This window comes from Macaca thibetana, chromosome 4, assembly GCF_024542745.1.
Source record: "Macaca thibetana thibetana isolate TM-01 chromosome 4, ASM2454274v1, whole genome shotgun sequence".
NCBI classification, from domain to species: Eukaryota; Metazoa; Chordata; class Mammalia; order Primates; family Cercopithecidae; genus Macaca; species Macaca thibetana.
The window spans coordinates 122,963,266-122,991,027 of NC_065581.1; the positions used below are offsets into that span (position 1 = coordinate 122,963,266).

The 27,762-nt window shown below is 37.5% G+C and overlaps 2 protein-coding genes across 2 annotated transcripts in view; one reads left to right on the top strand and one right to left on the bottom strand.

Annotated features, from left to right (window-relative positions):
- Nucleotides 1-27,762, bottom strand: part of VTA1 (vesicle trafficking 1) — a 726,169-nt gene that overhangs the window by 60,121 nt on the left and 638,286 nt on the right. The window contains exon 2 of the mRNA XM_050787412.1: nucleotides 17,572-17,707. Coding sequence (XP_050643369.1) covers nucleotides 17,572-17,683 — 112 coding nt within the window. The 5' untranslated portion in view covers nucleotides 17,684-17,707. The remainder of the gene's footprint in view (nucleotides 1-17,571; nucleotides 17,708-27,762) is intronic.
- The window catches only part of NMBR (neuromedin B receptor), a 75,010-nt gene continuing 65,096 nt past the window's right edge, over nucleotides 17,849-27,762 (top strand). The window contains exon 1 of the mRNA XM_050787404.1: nucleotides 17,849-17,926. The gene's annotated coding sequence lies outside the window, so the exon portion shown is untranslated. The remainder of the gene's footprint in view (nucleotides 17,927-27,762) is intronic.

Genomic DNA, 27,762 nt, shown 5'->3' on the forward strand with positions numbered 1-27,762 from the left:
TAACATATTGCAGATTTGTGTTCAATGTTTTTTCTAACTCATATGGATAGGTGATCAAAAGGTCGAGAATTGCTGCTTTATGGCATCCTCACTCGTCTCAACTATGAACGATGTTTTCTTGCCCCAACCTAGCCCACGCCTCTTCCCCACACCCCCATACCTTCTACCAAAATCCCATGGAACCACTGCTTTTCATCAGCATACTCCTCTATATTTTCTGATTCCTTCTCCTTCTCTCTCTTAACTAAAAGCAAGTATCACTTGAAGAAATCACTGTATTTGCAGTCCTCTTTAGTAACTTAAAAAAAAAAAAATCTATCACATACCTCCTTAGGACTGGCAAGCTGCTATATTATTAAGGAGTTGTAATGTACCTAGCCCAAAGAGTACATTTCCCAGTATTCTCCAAAGCAAAGTATGGCCATGTAACCAACACTAATATTATGTGCCCACAAATAGTTAGGAAAGACTGTTGTAATGTCTCCACAAAAGGGGGAATGACAGCAGGGAAATATCTTGCAGACCCTCTCCCTTTTTTGTTCCCTACTACCTAGAATATAAATACTAGATGACTGAAGCCCTAGTACCTATCTTAGGCTACAAAGCAACCTTGAAAATGGTAACCATGTGCTGGCTGGTAGACTTGAAACTGGAATCAGCTGGGGTCCCTGATGACTTACTGGAATTGGTACACTAGCACAGGGTACTGCCAACATCAGACTTTCTTTAAATTATAGAGTAAATCCTTATTTTACTTACCCATTGTTATTTTGGATTTTCTGCAATAAGAGAGTAAATCAGATTCAAATGTAAACACAGCCCATATTCTCAATTCTTATTGACCCTTGACCTCCAATAATTTTATGTGCTCTCTTTCACTCAGTGGTCATTCTATAATTAAATTGCCATCTCAAACTACTGCCAAAATCAATACATCAAGCACCCACTCTCTAAACATAATCTCTTCTTCCAACATTCAACTATGTGCATTACTACAGGTTTACAGTTCATTGGCTTCTTACTACTTCTTCATTACTATCAGTCTTCTCTCCTTTAACTTCTCTCTGCAACTAGCTTTGATGTTACATTTTAAGAACTTTATTTTACTATCTCCTTCTACCTCTAAATTTTTTTTATTACATCCCTCTGGCAAAAGCATACTTATACATAAACCCAACTATCCTCTTTCTCTGTACCTGCATCCAAGTAGCAGAGACTGATGACAGATTGTCTTCATTACAAATATCATAATTATCAATCTCAAATGGGCTTGATACTTGCTTTCCCAACATCCCAATTGACTATTTCAAACACACTTTAATCTCTAAGACAACTGTCTTACCCAAACATACATACACATTAGGTAATTACTCATGATCTAAATGTGCACTGACCAATATAAAAAAATGATAATTTGAAGGATGGTACCAACAGTGTCATCTCCCCACAGGTCTTTCTCTTTTTTTTTTTTCTTTAACCACAGTAGTGAACACTATGTGAGGCCTACCATTCATGGAGCAGAGTTAGCTACTTGATAGATCAATTTTGGGAAGAAATATAGGGAACAACCCAGTCAGTAAAGAAATAAGGTTGATTCCAAGACTGTCCTTGGCTTTAGTGACAGCCATTTCAGGATGCAACCATTAAGCAAACATGCAGATAATTAATACAGCACATACAAATATAAACAAAATTTCCACTTCTTGTCCTTTTGAAGTTAACCTAATCCAGATAACTAATAGTTAAACACAGTGTAATAATAATATAGTTTAATTAGCCTGGCCTACATTCCTTTCTTTCTTAGTTTGTGTGCATATTTAGTCGTTGCAATTGCAAGGACATTATTATATAGTAATACCTTTAATTGAAGAATTGGATCCTCTCAGCATTAAAAGATTTAGGACAAAAATCGGCCTGGCTTTTATATTTCTAAATACCTTATGTTGCAAAGAATTCTTAAGTATAAAAAATTTACCATAAGATACATTTTCTACTACTAATAAAAAGGAAAATTCCTTGAATTCACTTAAGAAAACTCAGTTTAAGTACACTAAAACATCTTTTTGCCACAGGGATGAAAAAAGGATCTCTTTCATAAAGAATTCTGAGACAAGTAATTCATTCTAGCAGCAGCAATATGATGAAAAATTAATGTCTAACATGGAAAATACCTACAAAAACAGAACAAATAAACATGTAGCTAAAATCATCTATATGAAAATATATTTGATTTATTTCATCAAGGAAATGTGTTTCTTTTTATGAATAAATATTATATTTGATGAGTAATGAAGCATATTTGCAAAAGGATTAAATACTTTCCAACATGACTTTAATTTAATGTGAGACATTTAGAAAACAAACATTTACTAATTCTGAAGGTATGTGTAATCCAGAGTTCCTCAGAATTTGAACATTAACATTCTAACACATCCTTGCTTATCCATAAGAACATAAAACTACGAAATATGCATGATAAAATCATATGCAAAAAGATATAAAAGCAACTATGAGGAGTGAGGCTTTGATAGGTTAAAAAATGTGGCACTCAACAGAATACATATTGATACATAAAAGCAAACTTTATTCCAAAAAATAGAACTGAATCTTATTCTATTCCTAAGTATATTGCAGATCTCTTCTATATGGTTAGTATCATCCTTTGTGAAGGGCTTTCTGAGTCAATGATTATTACACAGTTTTTATACAAAATATATCCAACTACTTTCCAAATTAAATAATTTAGGCACACTATTTGACCAAAAAAAAAATAAAAAAGGAAAAAGGAAGGAAGCATGAATGAATGCCTGCTAATGAAGAATACTTACTTCACTCGTCCCTTCATTAAATAGATAACTTTTGGAACTCCTATCATAACAGTGATTTTAAGAAAAAGTCACTCCTGACTTCCTATTAAATAATGTAATGAAAATCAAAGTATAGGGTAAGAATATCTGGCTTTTTCATTGTCCAAAGAATAAACAGATAATCACTGGGATTCTGGATATTAGCACTGTGCTGACACATAGCAAACACTAAGTGATGATCTGATTATTAAAATGAGAACACGGATTCGACTTCTGGACTTAATAAAGTAACTATGGTTATCATCCCAGTGTAAACAGAAAAAATCTGGACAAAATATATGAAACAAGCTTTCAGACAACAAAGACAGAGGAAGACCATGATACCTGCAGAAAGGAAACAAATGAGGTGGCACCAATGATCAACCCAGCATTCTGCCTGGAAGCACATGCCAAACTAAGGCCCAGGAAGAGGAGTCCCAAGAAGAAAACAGTCCTCTTGAGCTGAAAAACCACACTGGAGTGAATTCAGGGAGACTGACGCAGTTGTACATTAAGGGGTAGAGTTCTAAAGAGAAGGGAGCTGTGCAGGAAACAACCCAGAAACCTGAATAAGGGTAACCTGGAGACACAGCTGAATACTAACATGTGGTGTGCAGGGGAAAGCTCCTCAAGGCCAAAGAATGAACAAAACCTGTTCAATAAGCTGAACTGTTCCCAATGCACACACAGGGCTAGAACGCATTCAAGTTCCAACAAGAGAGAGTGAAAAGTCCTATGTGTTACACTGGGTATTCAGTAGACAGTTCAAGATGGGCATACTTTGGTAGTGGTGTTAAAACTCTCCCTAGAGCAAAGACTACTTTAGACCTACCCAAAAAAGCTAAAAACAAACAAAAAACAATACGCAAAAGAATCAAATTGAACTCCAAATTTATTAATTGTTGGCCAGATGGAATCCCTTCAATGAAAGACCACAAACTCCAGACATTCAAGAACGTAAAATTCACAAAGTCCTACTGCCAGTCAAAAATTACCGAAGAGGCCAACAGATAGGAAAATGTGATCCATAAGAAGAAAAAATATAAGCCAACAGTATGAGCAGATCAAACAATGACAAAATAATAAAAACAGGAGATAATGACATTAACATACTAGAGAACTATAGAAAGAATTTAAAGAAAACAATGAATAGAAAGGAGAAATGGTACATACACAAAGAAATCCAAATGAAACTTCTAGAGGCAAAAAATATAATACCAGCAGGGCGCGGTGACTCACGCCTGTAATCCCAGCACTTTGGGAGGCCGAGGCAGGTGGATCACGAGGTCAGGAGATCGAGATCACCCTGGCTAACATGGTGAAACCCTGTCTCTACTACATATACAAAAAATGGGCCGGGGGTGGAGGCAGGCGCCTGTAATCCTAGCTACTCAGGAGACTTGACGCAGGAGAATGGCATGAACCCGGGAGGCAGAGCTTGCAGTGAGCAGAGAGGTGCCACTGCACTCCAGCCTGGGGTGACAGAGCGAGACCTCGTCTCAAAACAAACAAACAAAATATGTATATAATATCTGGGCCATGTGTGGTGGCTCATGCTTGTAATCCCAGTACTTTGGGAGGCTGAGGAGGGCAGATCATGAGGTCAAGAGATTGAGACCATCCTGGCCAACACAGTGAAACCTCGTCTCTACTAAAAATACAAAAATTAGCTGGGCATGGTGGTGCGTGTCTGTAGTCCCAGCTACTCAGGAGGCTGCCGCAGGAGAATCGCTTGAGCCCAGGAGGCGGAGGCTGCAGTGAGTCGAGATCACATCACTGCACTACAGCCTGGCAACAGAGCGAGACTTTGTCTCAAATAATAATAATAATAATGATGATACCTGAATTGAAAAATTCAGTGGGTAGGACTAATAGTACAGACACCAAAAAAGAAAAGAGTAGTAAACTCTGGAGCACTGCAATATAAACTACCCAAAGTAGTTTACCTAATTTTTGAGATGGGGTCTCGCTCTGTTGCCCAGGTTGGAGTGCAGTGGCACAATCTCAGCTCACTGCAACCTCCGCCTCCTGGGTGCAGATGATCCTTCCACCTCAGCCTCCCAAGTAGCTGAGACTACAGGCACAGGCCACCCATCGGGGTAATTTCTTTTCGTATTTTTGGTAGAGACAGGGTTTCACCACGTTGCCCAGGCTGGTCTTGAACTCCTGAGCTCATGTGATCCACCCACCTCAGCCTACCAAAGTTTTGAGATTACAGGCATGAGCCACCATGCCCAACCAATACCAGATTTAAAACTTGGATCTTGATGAGTACTAAAAATCATATTTATGTCGCAAAATATAAAAATTTTTATTTTTACATTTCATAAATTTCTTTAAAAGAGAATAGTTAAAAACATACATAAGGTTTACGGTATAAGTATAAATACAATGTATGACAACTATAGGCAAAGGACATGGGGGGAAAAGACAGTAAAGATCTTTCCTTATATGTTAAGTGGTATGAGACAGTAGACTATGATAAGCTATTGTAAGCATTCTAGAGCAACCACTAAAAAAATAAAATAGGACTATCTAGTAACTCCACAGTGGAGCTACGATAGAATTCTAAGAGAACTTTAATTATCAAAAAGGCAGAAAAAGGAGAAAGAAGAAACAAACAACAAATGAGACATAGAAAACCAATAGCAAGACTTAAACCCAAACATATTTATTACATTAATTATAAATGTTTTAAACATTGCAATTAAAAGGTAGAGGTTGCATAATGGATAAAAACATAAGACCTAGCAATATACTATCGACAAGATCCCAGTGAACTGGAGTAATAACTTGATAATAACTAATATTAAATGAGTAATCACCATGGATCATGTACTCATTTAGTCATATAAAAATAGAAAAATTGATTAATCTACCAAAAATGTTTGTGAAGTTGATCTTACTATTATCCTGAGTATATTAATAAAAAACCTGAAGCTCATAAGGTCATGGGGGGCCATAAATGGTAGGTTAGTATTTGACTCAGGCGCAGTCTGGCTCCAGAGTCACTGTATCCTGCATCCAGCAAGATGTCTCTCTTCATACACATACATAAAATTATATCTAACCACAAATTTTACATACATGGCAACACGTAATTTGTTTGCACCCTTCATTTCTACATTATGCTGTGGGTTATGGCATCTTTTGTGATAAATGTAACTCCACATATCTTTAACAGTTACATAATATAAACTTTCCATACTGATGGGAATTTAGATTTTCAATTATACTGGCTCTTGGGGGAGCTAAAAAAGTGTGGAGGCTTTTTTTTTTCCCCTTCCATTTTAAAATGCAATGTCTGGGGGTACTACTACCATTTAAAACAGTAATATCCTGAAATGTACTGGGCAGCCCTGACAGCAAAGAATTGTTGCTCCAAGATGTTAACAGTGTCGCCAAATAGAAACAATAATAAATTGAGGTTAAAAAAAAAAAAAAAAAAAAAAAAACTCAAATAGTAGAAACATAAAAACCTGACAAGCCACAGAAAAATAAATATAAAAAAACATAAAAAATGTAAATGTAACAGCCCAATGAAGAATTTCAGTGAAAGTTGGAACTTATATCAAGCATGGTCATTGAAACCTACTATATATACTCCTTGACTGTTCAAGAGTATATAAGCTTCCACTTTGAACAGCCAAATATAATTGTCATAGAAGACAAACCTTATCAAAGATGCTTAAACTTCTATGAATGCCAAAAAAGAAATGAAAGTTAAGAATGTGTTATTTGACTCCATAGCCCCTTTGACTTTACATTTTTTTCTAAAGAGATGTAAAATGAGTTGACATTACTCAAAAAGGAAAGTATTAAATGACAATTTAAAAAAAATAAAATTCATGTTTGCATGTAGGTTCACAAAACAAACATAAGAGGAATGGAAGGCTAACGGATAAAACAGCAGTCCAACATTCTGTGTGTTTATTGTCTTTGCTACAGTAAAGTACCCTGAGAAAGCTTATTAATTAAAAAAAAATTAAGTACTCAAGCAATAAGACTATAGACTCTAGTTTATCATTCAGGAACCAGCACAGACTGAAAGGAACTGCTTCTCTATTGGTTTAGTTAAATTTGTCTGAATGAATTTAAAATCCAATTTCTATGTGATTAACCACAACAAAAAATAATAAAAGGCAAGTTCTTTTTTTTTTTTTTTTTTTTTTTTTTTGAGATGGAGTCTCGCTCTCTCACCAGGCTGGAGTGCAGTGGCACAATCTTGACTGGCTGCAACCTCCGCCTCCTGGGTTCAAGCGATTCTTCTGCCTCAGCCTCCCGAGTAGCTGGGACTACAGGCGCACGCTACCATGCCTGGCTAATTTTTGTATTTTTAGTAGAGACAGGGTTTCACCATATTGGCCAGGCTGGTCTTGAACTTCTGACCTCGTGAGCCGCCCACCTGGGCCTCCCACAGTGTCAGATTACAGACATGAGCAAGTGATTATTAATGCTAATATCCATGTAGTTTACCATATATCAATAAAGAAATCCATTATTATTTAGCATTTACACTAATATTTTCTGCTTGAATGTCCTGTAACATCTCAGAACTGAAATAACTTTATTTATACTTACAGCTTCCTGAACAACTGTACTATATTTAATTTTCTGATGATATAAACAAATGAAGACTCTTGAGACTGTGTATATACTTTCACTAAACGTTTATTAACTTTACAATGTCACCCCCTAGAGGAAGCTTTAAAAATTGAAACTTGAAATTTTATACATTTACTCATTGCAAAATGAAAAAGGAAGGGGAAAGTTCTTTCCGAGTTTAGCTTTATCTACAATACTAAACCGGGCAGAATCAAAATATTCATGTAAGAGTACCCACTTTTAGTACAGATTCAAATATTTTCTGGCTTCATTAAAGAAAAATAAAGAGATGGAGCTCAGAGACATACTGTTAAGAGAAAGCATCTCCTTCATTTTCCACTCTCCACTTAGGGAATCTCCCAGATTATTTCACTGGCTTTTTTGCCTTTTTCTTTTGTCATGGATTGTACTATTCCCTTTCCCCTCAGTTACTCTGTGGCTCACTCAATAACTGGTTCTCTAATTACTAGCTACTACCAACAATTTTTCATTTAACCTTTTTTTTTTTTTCTGACTTCGGTTATTCAGGTCCTGGTTCAATCACTTAGTAACAGAAGGACTAGAAAGACTGTGAGGATCAAATCTGACATCCTGAAAGAAAGCACTGTTAAAATGCCAATCAGCTACAGGAATGCTAGTTGTTTGCCTTCCTTATTAGGTGACAACTATATGGCCATGCTTCCCTCTAGGGACCACAACTGCCTTAAAATTCAGGTCAATTTGGCTAACATTTTTTGAGCAGGCGTTCTTTAATATGTAAATATCTCCAGTGGCCTAGCACTACCAGGCAGAGTAAATGAATAAAGACTGGAGCAGAGTGTAAGCCTTCCTCAGTTTACAGTCTAGAAGAAAGAGAAGCAAATGAAAAAGCAATTATGGTAAAGCTACACCAACGTACAAAGAACAAAAAGAAACACCTTAAAACCAGGAGACTTAAGAAAAGGCCTCCCAGAGAAAGTGACATTCAAGCTAGTACCCAAAGGATAAAAATCTAGTGAGTGTAGTGGGGAAGACAAGAGGTGTCAAGGCAGAGAAAGTAGAATGTTAAAAGGCTTGGAGACAATACAAAGTGCCTAATGTTTTAGTAGCAAAGTGAAATTAATTTGTAAAACTACAAAAGGTGATTCAGAACTCAAATCATGAGGGGTCACTGAAGACAAAGATTTCTTCAGATAGACATATGGAACTGCATGTATAATAATTCCGTATCCTACACTTTCATGTAAACTTCCCCCCATGTTATAAAAGATGCTTTGTGATGTTTAAACAATTACATTACTTTCTATGCAGCGGATATAACATAATTTATTTAGCCATTTCCATAATGATATATATTTTAGGTTATTTTGAGCTTATCACAAATGTATAAATAATCATTCAGGAAATTCTGCATAAAGGTCTTACTAAATGTATGGTTATTTCCTGAACACGTTGCCCCAAATTGGAATTACTGAATTAGATACTCTACATTTTGCCAAATGCTTTCCAAACTTTGTACCAATCACACAACAGCAAGGATTTGACCACATACTCATTTGTACTGAGTCATATTTTTACAGTCAAAAATTGTTATTCCATTTTAATTTACATTTATTACTAACTAGGATGAATGCTAATGATTAGTATTCCCTCTTTCAGTAGTTGTATACACCTATTTTTAATCTATGGGGATCTTTTTTATTTTTAAGGGATATTTATAAGCATTTTATATATCAGGGATATTGGCTCTTTGTCACTCATCTACTGGAAATGTTTTTTCCCGATATAGTACTTGTTAATTTGTACTGCTTGTGTCACACACAATTTCTAAATGTTCACAGTCCACTCCATCATTTACTCCGTGTTATTTTCACTAAGCATTAGAAGCATATCATTCTAGTGGCAACAGGGATTACACGTTTGAAGCAAAAACTGGGAAGCTATGCCATTAGCTTAGAATGTCTAAGGTATGGATACAGTCACAGAGAAAATGAGAAAATAAAAACAATTTTAAAACTTTTATGATTGGTTGATTATGAGACATATGAAAGAAGAAAAGAAAGATTAAGTTTTTAACTTTCAGCTAATAAATTTCAAAATACAGTAGAAATGAAAGATTTCCTAGAAAACTCTACTATATCAACAATGGCTCAAGAGGAAAATATTTTTCTAATGGAAGAAATTGAGAAATGTAACTTCCCCCAAAAGTGCAAAGTTGTGTTGAATCAATGATTTTTTTTAAATCTAAAAAAAGCGATAAATCTGCTGCCTTTTTAACCCAACTCTCATTTGAGGAAAAAGAGTAATTTTCACAACAATATCTAAGAAACCAGAGTAACATCATTACAAAAATCTCAAAATGATAACACAACTACAATATATTAAGAACTCTCAAACTCAACAATAATGAGCAAAGACATGCAGACATTTTACTGAAGATGATACCCATATGGTAAATAATTATGTACATGAAGAAGTTTTCAACTTTATCAGCTATCAGGGAAAGAAAAATTAAAACCACAATGAGGTATCACTGTACCTATTAACACTAAAATTAAAAATAGTTACACAAAATGCTGGTGAGAATGAAGAGAAACTGGATCACTTATCATGCATGTGTTGCCAATAAGAGTGTAAAATGGTACAGCTGCTCTAGAAAACAGTTTGACGGTTTCTTATGAAACTAAACATGCAATTACCATATGATCTAGCAATTGCATTTTTGGGCATTTATCCCAGGGAAATGGAAATTAGGGCCACACAAAAACTATATGTGATTATATTCACTTTATTCATAATTGTCACAAATTGAAAACAAATTAAATGTCTTCAATGATTGAACTGTTACACTATAGTACACACATACCGTGAAATTCTACTGAGCATTAAAAAAGGAATAAACTTGGATAAATCTCCAGAGTGTATGCCAAATGAAAAAAGCCAACAGCACATTTTAAATGATAAAATTTTAGAAATGGACAACTAGTTACTGGCTACCAAGGAATGGGGGTGAGGTAGCGAAAGGGAGAAGGTAGGTTGTATTAATAAAAGGGCTACAAGAGGAATTCTTAACTATTCTCTATCTTGACTATGGTAATGGGTACAGAAATCAACACCTGACAAAGCTGTTTAGAACTAAATACATACACACACACAAATACATGTAAAACTGAGGAAGCCTGAATAAACCAGTGAATTGTATCAGTCAATATTCTGCTTAGGGTATATTATTAGTTTTTTAAGATATTATCATTGGGGGACATTGGGTAAAGGGTACACAGAATCTCTCCGCAATATTTCTTACAACTACATGTGCTGCATGTGGACCTAAAACTATTTCAAGGGTAAAACTTTAATTAAAAAAAAAAATGCAAAAACTAATGGGATTCTTTCCAGAAATGGAGGGATGTTTCAAATATGAGAAAATTTACTATTTTGCTACTTACTACATTAAAAAGTTAAAAACATTAACTACATTAAAAAGTAAAAACTACAGTAAAAAAAAAATGGCCAAAAGTAATTTGATATACATTATTTCAACATTCATTCCTGATTTAAAAAGAAAACAAGACCAAACAACTTCGAAATGTAGGAATATTAAGGTAATTTTAAAAAGTGATAAAACACTAGAAAATTCCCATTAAGGCCAGAAGTAAATCATTTTTGGAAATGATATAAATACTAGAAAGGAGAGGGCACAAGGTGTAAATCATATGATAATGACCTATGACTCAATCAAAAATTTATTATAAACATAGTAAGGTAATGAGTTAAGACAGAGTACTGGGATTGTTTCCATTATGTTTTGTCATTCATCTGTAGTAGAACATTAACAACAACAACAAAAAAGCTGTGAATTACTGTATAGTTCATTTACTCAATCAACAGGTATGTTTTACAGGTTATCTATCATGTCTTAGATGCTATATTAGTAGTTGGAAATTCAATGATCATCGTAAGACATACTCTTGTTCTCACAGAGTTTACATTTTAGTGGACTATTAGTAATATTTAGAGAGGAGGCATTCATTAAGAATTTATAAATTCCATTTATGTGTCAGGTGGTAAGAAAAGAAAAAGATAATCCCTGTCCTCCAGGAGAATCAAGATTGAAAGATAAACAGATGTTTATATTATAACACATGTGATGAGGGGCACACAGGAACAATTCCTAGATCATCTTTAAAAGAGGTCATGAAAAATAATCTGTAGGAAGTAAAATTTGTACTGAGTCAGAAAGTTAGTCAAATTAATAGAAATGCAGGATTCCTGGCAGAGGGTAGCACATAGCCCATGGAGCTTTTATGAATCAGCAAGTAGTTCAGCAAAATAATCTTGAATTTTTTTCTCACCAAAAAAAAAAAGTTCCCTTGCTCTAGGAATTTAAAAAATTATTATATGCTCTAAGAGTATAGAAATGTATCCCTTAACACGTTTTTATGTTGATGTCTACATCTTTTCACAAGAAGGTTTCACAGGTACAAAAAATGTGATTTCTATACTTCATCAAATATTGACAATAGTTATATCTTTAAAACTAAAATATCATAGCAACTTGATATTTATCATGTTTTAAAATACAAAAAAGTTCTTTTTTAAGAGTCAGAAATTTTACACTATTTTCTTCTTTTAACCCATATTTCCATTTACTTAGCCTACAGAATTTCACTTTAAAGGAATAGATTTGTATGCTCAAATTTTTACTTGATTAACATAACACATTTCTCTGCAACAAAAGATTGAAAATTGAAATTTAAATTTTTACAAAATTTCCTGTGAAATAAGGTGCTAAGTGTTAATCTTCCAAAATTGAGTCTGCAATTGTTATAATACATAATTGATCAAAACAACAAAAATAACACACATTTCAATAATCATTAAATATAAAAAATAAAATTGTATTGGCAATACAGCGTATAATGAATTAAATCAAATATTTATGTATTAATATTATTTACTCCCATAATGAAGAAGAGGAGACTATTGGGGTTCTATTGTTATTTTTATTTTTATAAATTAAATTCACAAAAAATAATCCCCCCAAAATCCCAGTTTTCCTGACGTTACAAAGCAAAATCACCAAATTCTTTAAATTATTTCTGGGTTATAGGCTAAAAACCATATAATCATCTATCATCGAATATTTTAAATAATTTATAAGCGACAAATTAGGCCCACTTTAAAATTTGTTTAAAAATTAAAAAGGATTTTTTACCCCACCATTACTCATTTTCTCAATTCCTGTGATATGTGCAAAAATGTATTACAAAGTTTCATCATCTTCTTTCAATCAGAGCCTTCTTATTTATTGTAGGACGCAGAAAAGATTGGGAAAACTTGAAATACTTGTTCCAACGTCCCTCAGCAAAAAAAAAAAAAAAAAAAAAAAATTGTAACAAGGTTTAATCTTATCAGCGACTTTATTTTCTTCTTCTTTCTTCTTCTTTCTCCTTCTCCTTCTTCTTTTTATTTTATTTATTTATTTATTTATTTTGAGACGAAACCTTGCTCTTGTTCCCCAGGCTGGAGTGCAATGGCACAATCTCAGCTCACTGCAACCTCCACCTCCAGGTTCAAGCGATTCTCTCACCTCAGCCTCCGTAGTAGCTGGGATTACAGGCACCTGCACCACGCCCAGCTAATTTGTGTATTTTTAGTAGAAAAGGGGTTTTACCATGTTGGCCAGGCTGGTCTTGAACTCCTGACCTTGGATGAACCACCTACCTCAGTCTCCCAAAGTGCTGGGATTACAGGCGTGAGCCACAGCGCCCGGCCAAGCTGTTTTAAATGTATTTCCAGAAGAATAAAACAAAACAAAAAAACTCAGAGCTGAAGATTTTAGCTCACTTAATTTAAAGAGAATGTCTACCATACTGTTTAAAAGGCACTGTCAGTTGCTAACGCCAAACCAATCAGCCAACTAAGAGTTACTTTTTCAGAGAAATACAACTTAATATTCCAGTTGGAATGTCAATTCATGTCCCCATTTTATTTCTGAATTCTAATTCTAAAACAGTAATAAGCTGCAGAGCCTTGCAGGAGCTTGCTTGGATGAAAAAAGGTACTCTCACCTTCAGTATTTCTTCTTTGTTCTTGGTTTTGCTCTCAACTCAAGAATGGTATTCTTTAAAAGGCATGCAGAATGAGGCGGTAAGGTCAACTCATGAAAATTTTTATCATTTTGAGAATTCAGAATACTGCAACACAGGACAGTTTTTAAAATGAGGCATTACTCTTAACAGATATATGTATAAATGTAAGAGACTCTGAAAGTCTGAGATTTCCCACTGTGGTCCCTCTATGTCCCTGTCCCTACAGCTAATCTTCCTCACATCTTCTTGCACATGACCTTGGCCCTAAACTGTTCCTCCTCACCCTCCTGATAAAATCCAAAATGACCTAACAATGGCTGCTAATATCCCAGAATAACTCCTCCCTCTTCTGAGAGCCACTGACCAACTGCTCCTGAAAAGAGACAAACTCCAGGTGACTCCCTGCATCTCCCATATACAACTCCAGGTGACTCCCTGTATCCCCCATATACAACTCCAGGTGACTCCCAGCATCCCCCTTATACAAAGTTCCACCCCCTTTCCCCCAAATTAGAATGCTCTTTTGGAACCTTTCATGCTTAGCATTTTTTTTCTTTTTTTTGAGACAGAGTTTCGCTCTTGTTGCCCAGGCTGGAGTGCAATGGCATGATTTCGGCTCACTGCGACCTCTGCCTCCTGGGTTCAAGTGATTCTCCTACCTCAGCTTCCCAAGTAGGTAGGATTACAGGCACGCGCCACCACATCTGGCTAATTTTGTATTTTTAGTAGAGGCGGGGTTTCTCCATGTTGGTCAGGCTGGTGTTGAACTCTCGAATGAAGCATTTATTCTTTGCTCTGGCTGGTTTTCTTCAATGTTATACCAGGAAAGATAGGAAGGTCTATCCAATGCCTTAATTAATGGAGGCTTCACTGACATTGGTAATTTGAATTGTCTCTTTTGTCTGGACACCTTGGAGGATTTTCCACCTTCTCTTTCAAGGCAATACAACATAAAAAACACTCAGGATGCCTGAGAGTATGCCGTTCTCCATTAAAGTGGGAGAAACACAATTGTGAACAGGATGTAGGAAAAGATAAGCAGCATATTATATACTACTTTGCTACCCTGATCACAGGAGCTTTGTCAAGATCAGTTTTTGGAAGGAAAACACGGAAGTCAAGAATTGGAAAATTGATTCCTTTGGAATTATTTGCCTACTCCAGTTTGAAGAGTGCTGGTCTAGCCCGACTAGCCCACAATTGTAAGGAAAGAAGTCACCATGAGCAGTGTTCTGTTGAAAAGCAGAATCAGACCCACAAATACAGCAGCTACAGATGTTATCAAACAGCAAATATAAATCGATATATTTAAAGTGTTCAAAGAAATAGAGTGTTTAAAACATCAGTAACAAGAAACTATCAGAAATGGCCAGGTCAATATGAAAACAAAAAGAGAGCACTCAAAAAATTAAAAGGGTTAAACAATAATATACAGGGAGGTGAAGATAGACCTCAAGAAATTACACAGAATGCAGCACAGAAAAACAGAGATTAAAAAAAAAATGAGAGACTCAAAAGAAAAGGAAGTTAAATGGGAGAAGTGCAAAACATGTCTAATCAAAACTTTCACAAGAATAGAAATAGAAGCAACATTTGAACAAATAATAGTAGAGAAAATTTTCCAAAATTGATTAAAAACACCCATCTACAGATTTAGAATGTCAAAGTCCCAAACAAATACACAAAAAGAAATGAAAGCTTATAAAATCAGAAGGTTAAGTCCTAAGAAATTCATACATTGATAACATTTTTAAATTAAGAACTTTGGAACATCAAAGGTCTTCATAGAGTGAAAAATGAAACTGAAATGGGAGAAGATATTTACAACACATATAACAAAGGATTAACATCTAACATTATTAAGACAAGACTGTGACAGATAAATGGGCAAAAGCAATAAACAAGCATTTCAAAAGCGAATCACAAATGGTTAATTAACATATGAAAAGATGCTAAACCTCATTAAGACTCAGAGAATTGCAAATTTCGCTCCAATGAGACACTACCATTTCACACTCACCAGATTGTCAAAAATTAAAAAGTTCAATAAATCAAATGTGGTGGGCATATTAGTGTTCATTTTATTATTCCTTAAACTGCACATTATATACGCTTTCATATGCACGTTTCATAACTAAAATTGTTAAGTGTCACCTGAGCAATAAAAATATTTCTTCGTAAGCCTGATGAGAGCAGTTTCAGTGAAATACTGGGCATGAACACCAGACTGCACAGGCTGAAAGGCTCTACAAGATAAAGGCGTAAAGCTAACTTACAGACAACTATTTCAAGCTTACCTATGAGGCTGGAAAGGCAGAGCTGCAACTTTAGGGAATGTCATGGTGAGAGTTTCTGTTTTATTTTTAAATAAAGGAAACTGGATTAGGTTTAGAAACATCTAGAGGGAAAGGACGACAATGAATAAAGTGTCCCTGGTTTGTCACAAAGATACATAATACAGGCATCAGGAACAGGAATTTCCTTTAGGGATGAGAGATACTTTGTCCTTATCCTATCATTCCTGAGCCCCATCCACTCCAGTCACAATGGTCTACTTGCTCCTCCTTCCAGCAAGCCTCTACCTCGGGACTTCTACATCCTCTACGGAGAATACTCTTCCCCAGATGGTGCAAGGCATGCCTTTCACTCTTTTCTTTCCCCAAATGTCAACTCAGTGAAGTGTTCCCTGACCACTATGAAACTGAAATCCCATCTGCACTCCCTGCCACCACTACTCCTGATACTCTTATTCCTTTTCCTTGCTCTATTTGTCTTCATAAGCACTTAATACTCTACGTATGATAGACTTTATATTGTTGAAACTCTCTACCTCCATTGTATGTAAGCTCCAAAAATGCAGCAACTGCAGTCACAGCGCCTACTAATGCTTGACACAAAGGTAGCTCAATTAACACATACTGAATGAATATGGACCCTGCTTGAGAAAACTGAAGAACAAGTATAAAGGAAATGACGCTGTAAGATTTGAACAAAATGAAGTAACGCACAGAGAATAATCAATTTGTTGCCCACAGAAGAGATGACATTTGGGTTAAATCTTGAATCATGAGTTTGCGAAGTGCAAGAAAAAGGTGCACATTCCAAGAGTGGAACATGGGAGTTCTGAAAGGGCCTTGCACATTTGAGAAAGAGGGTACATTTGGAGTATGGCACAGGTAACAGTGACCAGATTTTAGCTAACCTTACAACATACACAACAAAGGACGCATTATATCCAACTTCTCAACTCTAAAAATCATTTTCTGAATTATAGTTGTTCAGTTACTTATTTTGCAGTAAAGAGTACAGAATACAAAATAAAGTTAACACAGAATTACTGGAACTATTCCCTTTACTCACTGCAAGTCTGAGCAGAGATAACCTATGTATTTTTTTAACCAAACTGTAAATTAAATGTATAACACTCAAAGTGAAAATACTGCTTTCAAAGGTCTCAACAGCAAGTATTATTCAAAGAAGTCAAAACTAAAAATTCTGTACGGTAGGAGAGAGCAGTTGGGTGGGGAAAGGGGAATGGTCAAATTCAACTGCTTATTTAGTAGCAGATACTCCCCATTTAACCATCTGAGTTTTTGAATGGGCTTGCATGCTGTCATAAGTAACCTTCACTTATTACTATGTTTTCAACTAGTCTATTGTCCTTTTATCCACATCACTACTTCTTTCGGACACTCACCTTCGTTTTAAACCTAACTCGATTTATTTTCAGGATTCCTATTTGAGACAGGAGGCTCTTGTGTGTTACACACAGAGATAAAACCTTGGAAGATCGTATTCCACAGTTCAAGAGCCCGTGTAGTCAGTACTGGAGTATTTAAGCACAAGATAGGGGAAGCAGTGGACGCCCTGGTGCTTTGGGATTCCTACTGCCAGTGGGTGGGGACCCAGGGAGTTCCCTGGGTAGGTTCGAGGTCAAAGCTCAGGTTTAAAGCCAGGGGGGCGGGGCATGCCCTAAAAACCTCGGAGAGGTGTGTGGGCCCTAAAATGCAACTGGGAAAAGAGGGGCGCGGTCACTCGAAAAGACTCACAGTAATAAGCCACCACAGGGTCCCGCTTGTCATGCTCCTGAGCCGTCCTCAGATGATGCTGTATGCTCTTAAACTGTGCGGGCAGCGGGGGCAGCGATGCAAGCGCGGCCATCTCTACTCAGAACTCACCACTTCCTACTCGCGCGCCACCGACACTTCCGCTTCCGCCTGGGCGGTAGCGCGCACGAGCGTTCAGAGCAAATCCTGCCCACTCTTCCGTTGCTCAGCGTCGTCAAGACAACTACGGATCCCCAGCTGGGACAACCTCAGTGTGCTCGGCTCTCGGCGGTTAGAGCCCACAAAACACTGAGCGTTTTGGCGCCTGTGCCGCGCATGGCGGTAGCGCTCTCTGCTGGTAGGAGGAAGGGTTTTTGTTTTGTTTCGCTTTTTTGTTTGGTTTTTCGTTTGTGGCAAAAGGAAGGATAGAAAAGGAAAAACAAGAAAATAATGTATGTTGACTGGGAGAAAGTGTAAAGGCAAGAATCGCCTTTGGTGTCATTCAGGAATTACCACTTCCAATTAATATTCCATGTTAATATTCCATATAATAGTGTCCATTAGCAGCCTTTTTGATTTTAGAAGCTTTAATGTCAGTAATTGCATGAGAGAGAAATAATGTGTTTAAATTGTAAATTAAATTTTTCTGTGTTGACATACTGAATAAAATAATCAGATTTCGCCCCAACTTAAAACACTAAACACATGAAGCGTAAAGAAGATTGAACTTTTGTTCTCAGCTGTCTAGTATGTATTTTAGTGAATGAATAACCTGTAGATCACCTTTTTTTTTTTTTTCCTGGAAAGTGATTAACAATTTGCAAAATATTTTCATATTTATTATCTTTTCTTAATGTAAGATAGGGTGTTTGGGACTTTTTCAACGCTGGTAACTCTTAACCATTGTACAGTAGGCATCAATTTTTCCTTCTACCCTCAATGACTTCAATTCTCTTCCACTCCTCTCCATCCCATACTTATATCCTTCAGGACTGTACACTTTATTTACTTCCTCAAATAACCTTCTTCTTTATTTTATCTCAGTCCTCAGTTTTGAGGATTCATCTTAAAACTAGTTTGCACTGAAATCACACTATCCCCAAGAGCCACAATCTCCAGCTCGGAAATTCCCCTCTGCCTACTATTTTCTGATCACTCTCTCATGCCCAGAAGAAACCGCTCCATGTCCTTATACTATCCCACTCCACATACGTTGTCTAGACCTATTTGCAAAGTCCATCATCTTATTCTGGGTCGGGCTTTCTTACTCAGTTCTGTCTTCAGGACTAAAGTTTGCCAGTCTCTCATTTGCATACATTCATGTGTACTCTTATTTGCATACCCTCATGAGCAGGGCCGAGGGAAAAATGAGAAAGTGAAGTGGTTGGAATTGGATTTTACTCTCTGATCTGCCAATATATGCTCTTTTCTTTTCTTTTCCTTTCCTTTCTTTTCTCCTTCCTTCCTCTCTTTTTTCTTTCTTTCTTTTTTTTTAGACAGGTTCTCACTCTGTCACCTAAGCTGGAGTGCAGCACACTATCAGAGCTCACTGCAGCCTTGAACTCCTGGGCTCAAGGATCCTCTTGCCTCAGCCTCCTGAGTAGCTGGCACCACAGGCACATACCACCATGGCTAATAATTATTATTTTGTTGCCTAGGCAGGTCTTGAACTCCTAGTCTCAAGTGATACTCCTGCCGTGGCCTCCCAAAGTGCTGAGATTACAGACAAGAGCCTCATACTCTCTTCTTTCTAAATATGCTACCCCTTTCATGAGATGATAATTGATTTGATGGAGAACAGTACAGAGACAGTGTTAGTGTAACACACATTGAAATTAGGCTATGAAACAAAGTAAATATTAATGACTATGAGGTTGCTTTTTCTTGTTTTACTACGATATTTTACTAGAAAGACCTAAATTCTTCTTCTCCATTCACCTCAGACCAGTTTCTGAAGGATCTGACATCACCCTCCAGGACTGGGCTAGAACCTTGGCAAGTAAGGGGAGGGCAGAGCTGAAGGACAAAATAGGGGGTGAGGGCAACCATAGGAAGAAGAAAAGGGACAGGAATTAGAGCTGACAGGTGTTTTGATGGGAAAAAACTTTTTGTAACATTCCCTAGACTCCATGTTGTGATCATCTGGCAATAAAAATATTCTGTGTCAGTTTGGTCAGAACCATCTTGGTGGCAAATGACAGGGCATCAGTCAATGTAATCAGGATAATATGTCTATAGCTGTATCTTTTTAATATACTGTATGTGGTAGAAATTTGGCTTCCAGTATCATGAGACTTACATCCTATTATTTTCACACCCCACAAGTAGAAATAATTTTTCCTTTAAAGTTCCAGCAGAAGAATGATAGGGAAGACCCTGAAAACTTGGTCAGGACCATTTGCCACCCCATCCGACCATGGCTGGGACATGCAGACATTATAAACATTACATTTTATGTTTTAAACATGGATATTTAGTTGTTCGGCACCTTTGAATTACATTAGCACATTTAAAAAAAATAAGCTAACTATATGCGAGCAAACATATTTCCAGTCTCTTGATTGTTCCCATTCCATATGCCTATCTTCATGCCTGGTCTACATGATTTTGATTATTGTACCTTTATTTTATTAATTAATTAATTTATTTATTTATTATTATTATACTTTAAGTTCTAGGGTACATGTGCATAACGTGCAGGTTTGTTACATATGTATACTTGTGCCATGTTGGTGTGCTGCACCCATCAACTCGTCAGCACCCATCAACTCATCATTTACATCAGGTATAACTCCCAATGCAATCCCTCCCCCATCCCCCCTCCCCATGATAGGCCCCGGTGTGTGATGTCCCCCTTCCCGAGTCCAAGTGATCTCATTGTTCAGTTCCCACCTATGAGTGAGAACATGTGGTGTTTGGTTTTCTGTTCTTGTGATAGTTTGCTAAGAATGATGGTTTCCAGCTGCATCCATGTCCCTACAAAGGACACAAACTCATCCTTTTTTATGGCTGCATAGTATTCCATGGTGTATATGTGCCACATTTTCTTAATCCACTCTGTCACTGATGGATATTTGGGTTGATTCCAAGTCTTTGCTATTGTGAATAGTGCCGCAATAAACATACGTGTGCACGTGTCTTTATAGCAGCATGATTTATAATCCTTTGGGTATATACCCAGTAATGGGATGGCTGGGTCATATGGTACATCTAGTTCTAGATCCTTGAGGAATCACCATACTGTTTTCCATAATAGTTGAACTACTTTACAATCCCACCAACAGTGTAAAAGTGTTCCTATTTCTCCACATCCTCTCCAGCAACTGTTGTTTCCTGACTTTTTAATGATCGCCATTCTAACTGGTGTGAGATGGTATCTCATTGTGGTTTTGATTTGCATTTCTCTAATGGCCAGTGATGATGAGCATTTTTTCATGTGTCTGTTGGCTGTATGAATGTCTTCTTTTGAGAAATGTCTGTTCATATCCTTTGCCCACTTTTTGATGGGGTTGTTTGTTTTTTTCATGTAAATTTGTTTGAGTTCTTTGTAGGTTCTGGATATTAGCCCTTTGTCTGATGAGTAGATTGCAACAATTTTCTCCCATTCTGTAGGTTGCCTGTTCACTCTGATGGTACTTTCTTTTGCTGTGCAGAAGCTCTTTAGTTTAATTAGATCCCATTTTTCAATTTTGGCTTTTGCTGCCGTTGCTTTTGGTGTTTTAGACATGAAGTCTTTGCCCATGCCTATGTCCTGAATGGTACTACCTAGGTTTTCCTCTAGGATTTTTATGGTATTAGGTCTAACATTTAAGTCTCTAACCCATCTTGAATTAATTTTCGTATAAGGAGTAAGGAAAGGATCCAGTTTCAGCTTTCTACTTATGGCTAGCCAATTTTCCCAGCACCATTTATTAAATAGGGAATCCTTTCCCCATTTCTTGTTTCTCTCGGGTTTGTCAAAGATCGGATGGCTATAGATGTGTGGTATTATTTCTGAGGACTCGGTTCTGTTCCATTGGTCTATATCTCTGTTTTGGTACCAGTACCATGCTGTTTTGGTTACTGTAGCCTTGTAGTATACTTTGAAGTCAGGTAGCGTGATGCCTCCAGCTTTGTTCTTTTGACTTAGGATTGTCTTGGAGATGCAGGCTCTTTTTTGGTTCCATATGAACTTTAAAGCAGTTTTTTCCAATTCTGTGAAGAAACTCGTTGGTAGCTTGATGGGGATGGCATTGAATCTATAAATAACCTTGGGCAGTATGGCCATTTTCATGATATTGATTCTTCCTATCCATGAGCATGGTATGTTCTTCTATTTGTTTGTGTCCTCTTTTATTTCACTGAGCAGTGGTTTGTAGTTCTCCTTGAAGAAGTCCTTCACATCCCTTGTAAGTTGGATTCCTAGGTATTTTATTCTCTTTGAAGCAATTGTGAATGGAAGTTCATTCATGATTTGGCTCTCGGTTTGTCTGTTACTGGTGTATAAGAATGCTTGTGATTTTTGCACATTTATTTTGTATCCTGAGACTTTGCTGAAGTTTCTTATCAGCTTAAGGAGATTTTGGGCTGAGACAATGGGGTTTTCTAAATATACAATCATGTCATCTGCAAACAGGGACAATTTGACTTCTTCTTTTCCTAACTGAATACCCTTGATTTCTTTCTCTTGCCTGATTGCCCTAGCCAGAACTTCCAACACTATGTTGAATAGGAGTGGTGAGAGAGGGCATCCCTGTCTTGTGCCAGTTTTCAAAGGGAATTTTTCCAGATTTTGCCCATTCAGTATGATATTGGCTGTGGGTTTGTCATAAATAGCTCTTATTATTTTGAGGTACGTTCCATCAATACCAAATTTATTGAGCGTTTTTAGCATGAAGGGCTGTTGAATTTTGTCAAAAGCCTTTTCTGCATCTATTGAGATAATCATGTGGTTCTTGTCTTTGGTTCTGTTTATATGCTGGATTATGTTTATTGATTTGCGAATGTAGAACCAGCCTTGCATCCCAGGGATGAAGCCCACTTGATCATGATGGATAAGCTTTTTGATGTGCTGCTGAATCCGGTTTGCCAGTATTTTATTGAGGATTTTTGCATCGATGTTCATCAGGGATATTGGTCTAAAATTCTCTTTTTTTTGTTGCGTCTCTGCCAGGCTTTGGTATCAGGATGATGTTGGCCTCATAAAATGAGTTAGGGAGGATTCCCTCTTTTTCTATTGATTGGAATAGTTTCAGAAGGAATGGTACCAGCTCCTCCTTGTACCTCTGGTACAATTCAGCTGTGAATCCATCTGGTCCTGGACTTTTTTGGTTGGTAGGCTATTAATTATTGCCTCAATTTCAGAGCCTGCTATTGGTCTATTCAGGGATTCAACTTCTTCCTGGTTTAGTCTTGGAAGAGTGTAAGTGTCCAGGAAATTATCTATTTCTTCTAGATTTTCTAGTTTATTTGCGTAGAGGTGTTTATAGTATTCTCTGATGGTAGTTTGTATTTCTGTGGGGTCGGTGGTGATATCCCCTTATCATTTTTTATTGCGTCTATTTCATTCTTCTCTTTTCTTCTTTATTATTCTTGCTAGCGGTCTATCAATTTTGTTGATCTTTTCAAAAAACCAACTCCTGGATTCATTGATTTTTTGGAGGGTTTTTTGTGTCTCTATCTCCTTCAGTTCTGCTCTGATCTTAGTTATTTCTTGCCTTCTGCTAGCTTTCGAATGTGTTTGCTCTTGCTTCTCTAGTTCTTTTAATTGTGATGTTAGAGGGTCAATTTTAGATCTTTCCTGCTTTCTCTTGAGGGCATTTAGTGCTATAAATTTCCCTCTACACACTGCTTTAAATGTGTCCCAGAGATTCTGGTATGTTGTATCTTTGTTCTCATTGTTTCAAAGAACATCTTTATTTCTGCCTTCATTTTGTTATGTACCCAGTAGTCATTCAGGAGCAGGTTGTTCAGTTTCCATGTAGTTGAGCGGTTTTGATTGATTTTCTTAGTCCTGAGTTCTAGTTTGATTGCCTGTGGTCTGAGAGACAGTTTGTTATAATTTCTGTTCTTGTACATTTGCTGAGGAGTGCTTTACTTCCAATTATGTGGTCAATTTTGGAATAAGTGCGATGTGGTGCTGAGAAGAATGTATATCCTGTTGATTTGGGGTGGAGAGTTCTGTAGATGTCTATTAGGTCTGCTTGCTGCAGAGCTGAGTTCAATTCCTGGATATCCTTGTTAACTTTCTGTCTCTTTGATCTGTCTAATGTTGACAGTGGAGTGTTGAAGTCTCCCATTATTATTGTATGGGAGTCTAAGTCTCTTTGTAAGTCTCTAAGGACTTGCTTTATGAATCTGGGTGCTCCTGTATTGGGTGCATATATATTTAGGATAGTTAGCTCTTCCTGTGGAATTGATCCCTTTACCATTATGTAATGGCCTTCTTTGTCTCTTTTGATCTTTGATGGTTTAAAGTCTGTTTTATCAGAGACTAGTATTGCAATCCCTGCTTTTTTTTGTTCTCCATTTGCTTGGTACATCTTCCTCCATCCCTTTATTTTGAGCCTATGTATGTCTCTGCATGTGAGATGGGTCTCCTGAATACAGCAGACTGATGGGTCTTGACTCTTTATCCAGTTTGCCAGTCTGTGTCTTTTAATTGGAGCATTTAGTCCATTTACATTTAAGGTTAATATTGTTATGTGTGAACTTGATCCTGCCATTATGATATTAACTGGTTATTTTGCTCATTAGTTGATGCAGTTTCTTCCTAGTCTCAATGGGTGTTTACATTTTGGCATGTTTTTGCAATGGCTGGTACCGGTTGTTCCTTTCCATGTTTAGTGCTTCCTTCAGGGTCTCTTGTAAGGCAGGCCTAGTGGTGACAAAATCTCTCAGCATTTGCTTATCTGTAAAGGATTTTATTTCTCCTTCACTTATGAAACTTAGTTTGGCTGGATATGAAATTCTGGGTTTAAAATTCTTTTCTTTAAGAATGTTGAATATTGGCCCCCACTCTCTTCTGTCTTGTAGAGTTTCTGCTGAGAGATCTGCTGTTAGTCCGATGGGCTTCCCCTTGTGGGTAACCTGACCTTTCTCTCTGGCTGCCCTTAAGACTTTTTCCTTCATTTCAACGTTGGTGAATCTGGCAATTATGTGTCTTGGAGTTGCTCTTCTCGAGGAGTATCTTTGTGGCGTTCTCTGTATTTCCTGAATTTGAATGTTGGCCTGCCCTACTAGGTTGGGGAAGTTCTCCTGGATGATATCCTGAAGAGTGTTTTCCAACTTGGTTCCATTTTCCCCCTCACTTTCAGGCACCCCAATCAGACGTAGATTTGGTCTTTTTACATAATCCCATACTTCTTGCAGGCTTTGTTCATTTCTTTTTCTTCTTTTTTGTTTTGGTTTCTCTTCTCGCTTCATTTCGTTCATTTGATCCTCAATCACTGATACTCTTTCTTCCAGTTGATCGAGTCGGTTACTGAAGCTTGTGCATTTGTCACGTATTTCTCGTGTCATGGTTTTTATCTCTTTCATTTCGTTTATGACCTCCTCTGCATTAATTACTCTAGCTATCAATTCTTCCACTTTTTTTTTCAAGATTTTTAGTTTCTTTGCGCTGGGTACGTAATTCCTCCTTTAGCTCTGAGAGGTTTGATGGACTGAAGCCTTCTTCTCTCATCTCGTCAAAGTCATTCTCCGTCCAGCTTTGATCTGTTGCTGGTGATGAGCTGCGCTCCTTTGCTGGGGGAGATGCCCTCTTATTTTTTGAATTTCCAGCTTTTCTGCCCTGCTTTTTCCCCATCTTTGTGGTTTTATCTGCCTCTGGTCTTTGATGATGGTGACGTACTGATGGGGTTTTGGTGTAGGTGTCCTTCCTATTTGATAGTTTTCCTTCTAACACTCAGGGCCCTCAGCTGTAGGTCTGTTGGAGATTGCTTGAGGTCCACTCCAGACCCTGTTTGCCTGGGTATCAGCAGCAGAGGCTGCAGAAGATAGAATATTGCTGAACAGCGAGTGTACCTGTCTGATTCTTGCTTTGGAAGCTTCCTCTCAGGGGTGTACTCCACCCTGTGAGGTGTGGGGTGTCAGACTGCCCCTAGTGGGGGATGTCTCCCAGTTAGGCTACTCAGGGGTCAGGGACCCACTTGAGCAGGCAGTTTGTCCCTTCTCAGATCTCAACCTCCTTGTTGGGAGATCCACTGCTCTCTTCAAAGCTGTCAGGCAGAGTCGTTTGCATCTGCAGAGGTTTCTGCTGCTTTTGTTGTTGTTTAGCTGTGCCCTGTCCCCAGAGGTGGAGTCTACAGAGACAGGCAGGTTTCCTTGAGCTGCTGTGAGCTCCACCCAGTTTGAGCTTCCCAGCGGCTTTGTTTACCTACTTAAGCCTCAGCAATGGCAGGCGCCCCTCCCCCAGCCTCGCAGCTGCCTTGCGGTTAGATTGCAGACTGCTGTGCTAGTAATGAGGGAGGCTCCATGGGCGTAGGACCCTCCTGGCCAGGTGTGGGATATAATCTCCTGGTGTGCCCATTTGCTTTAAGTGCAGTATTGGGGTGGGAGTTACCTGATTTTCCAGGTGTTGTGTGTCTCAGTTCCCCTGGCTAGGAAAAGGGATTCCCTTCCCCCTTGAGCTTCCCAGGTGAGGCGATGCCTCGCCCTGCTTCAGCTCTCGCTGGTCGGGCTGCAGCAGCTGACCAGCACAGATTGTCCAGCACTCCCTAGTGAGATGAACCCAGTACCTCAGTTGAAAATGCAGAAATCACTGGTCTTCTGTGTCGCTTGCGCTGGGAGTTGGAGACTGGAGCTGTTCCTATTCGGCCATCTTACTCCGCCCCTGTCTTTTTTTTTTTTGAGAAGGAGTCTTGCTGTGTCACCCAGACTGGACTGCAGTGGTGCGATCTATTGTACCTTTAAAGAAGTCTTCAGAATATGTAATGTAAGTCCTCTGTCTGTTTTTGTTTTTATTTTTGTTTTCCTTTGATTTTTCAAAATTGTGTTGGCTATTCTAGATCTCCTGTATTTACATATAAATTTTAGAAACATCACGTCAATTTTTATATAAGTTTCCTAGGATTTTGACTGGAATTATATTGAATTTATAGATCGGTTTATAATGACCAAAGTTACAAATACGTAAGACTTCCAAGCCATGGATGTGACATGGTTAATTTTTCTACTTAAAACGGTACAGTGGCTCACGCCTGTAATTTCAGCACTTTGGGAAGCCAAGGTGGGTGGATCACCTGAGGTCAGGAGTTTGTGATCAGCCTGGCCAACATGGTGAAACTCCGTCTCTACTAAAAACATAAAATTAGCAGAGTGTGGTGGCCCATGCCTGTAATCCCTGCTACTTGGGAGGCTGCGGCAGGAGAATCATTTGAACCTGGGAGGCAGAGGTGGCAGTGAGCCAAGATTGTGCCACTGCACTCCAGCCTGGGCGACAGAACGAGACTCCATCTCAAAAAATAAAAAATAAAAATTAAATAAAAATTAAAATAAAAAATCTTTATTTTCATCACTGTTTTGTAGTTTTCATTGTGCAGGTCTAGCACATATTTTGAAAAATTTATCGCTATGCACTTCATATTTTTGATTCTATTGTAAATGATTTTTTTTTTACATTTAAATTTTATTTTTTATTACTCTACAGAAAAATTATTCTTCATAAGTTTATTTATTTATTTATTTAAGAGACAGAGTCTTGCTCCACCAGCCAGGCTAGTGGGCAGTGGCACAATCATAGCTCACTGCCGCCCCAATCTCTTGGGCTCAAATCATCCTCTCACCTCAGCCTCTGGAGTAGCTGGGACTACAGGCAGGCACCACCATGCCTAGCTAATTTCCTTATTTTTTGCAGGGGGGGGTCTTGCTGTATTGTCCAGGCTAATCTCAAACTCCTAGACTCAAGCGATCCTCCTGGCTCCACCTCCAAAAGTTCTGGGATTACAGGCATGAATCACAGTGCTTGGCTTATAAATTTAATTTTCTGGAACATTCTTTAGAATTTTCTATGTACGTGATCACGTCTGTGAATAAAGATATTTATTATTTTGCAATTTATATATTGTTTGTGTTATTGTACTTATTGAATAAATATATATTTAGTATGTATATGTTTATTTTGTTTTTGTCTTATTGAATTTTAGTTCAACGTTAAACACAAGTGGGAAAAGTAGAGAGCCTTGCCTGTTTTGAGACTACAGGGGAAATTGTTAA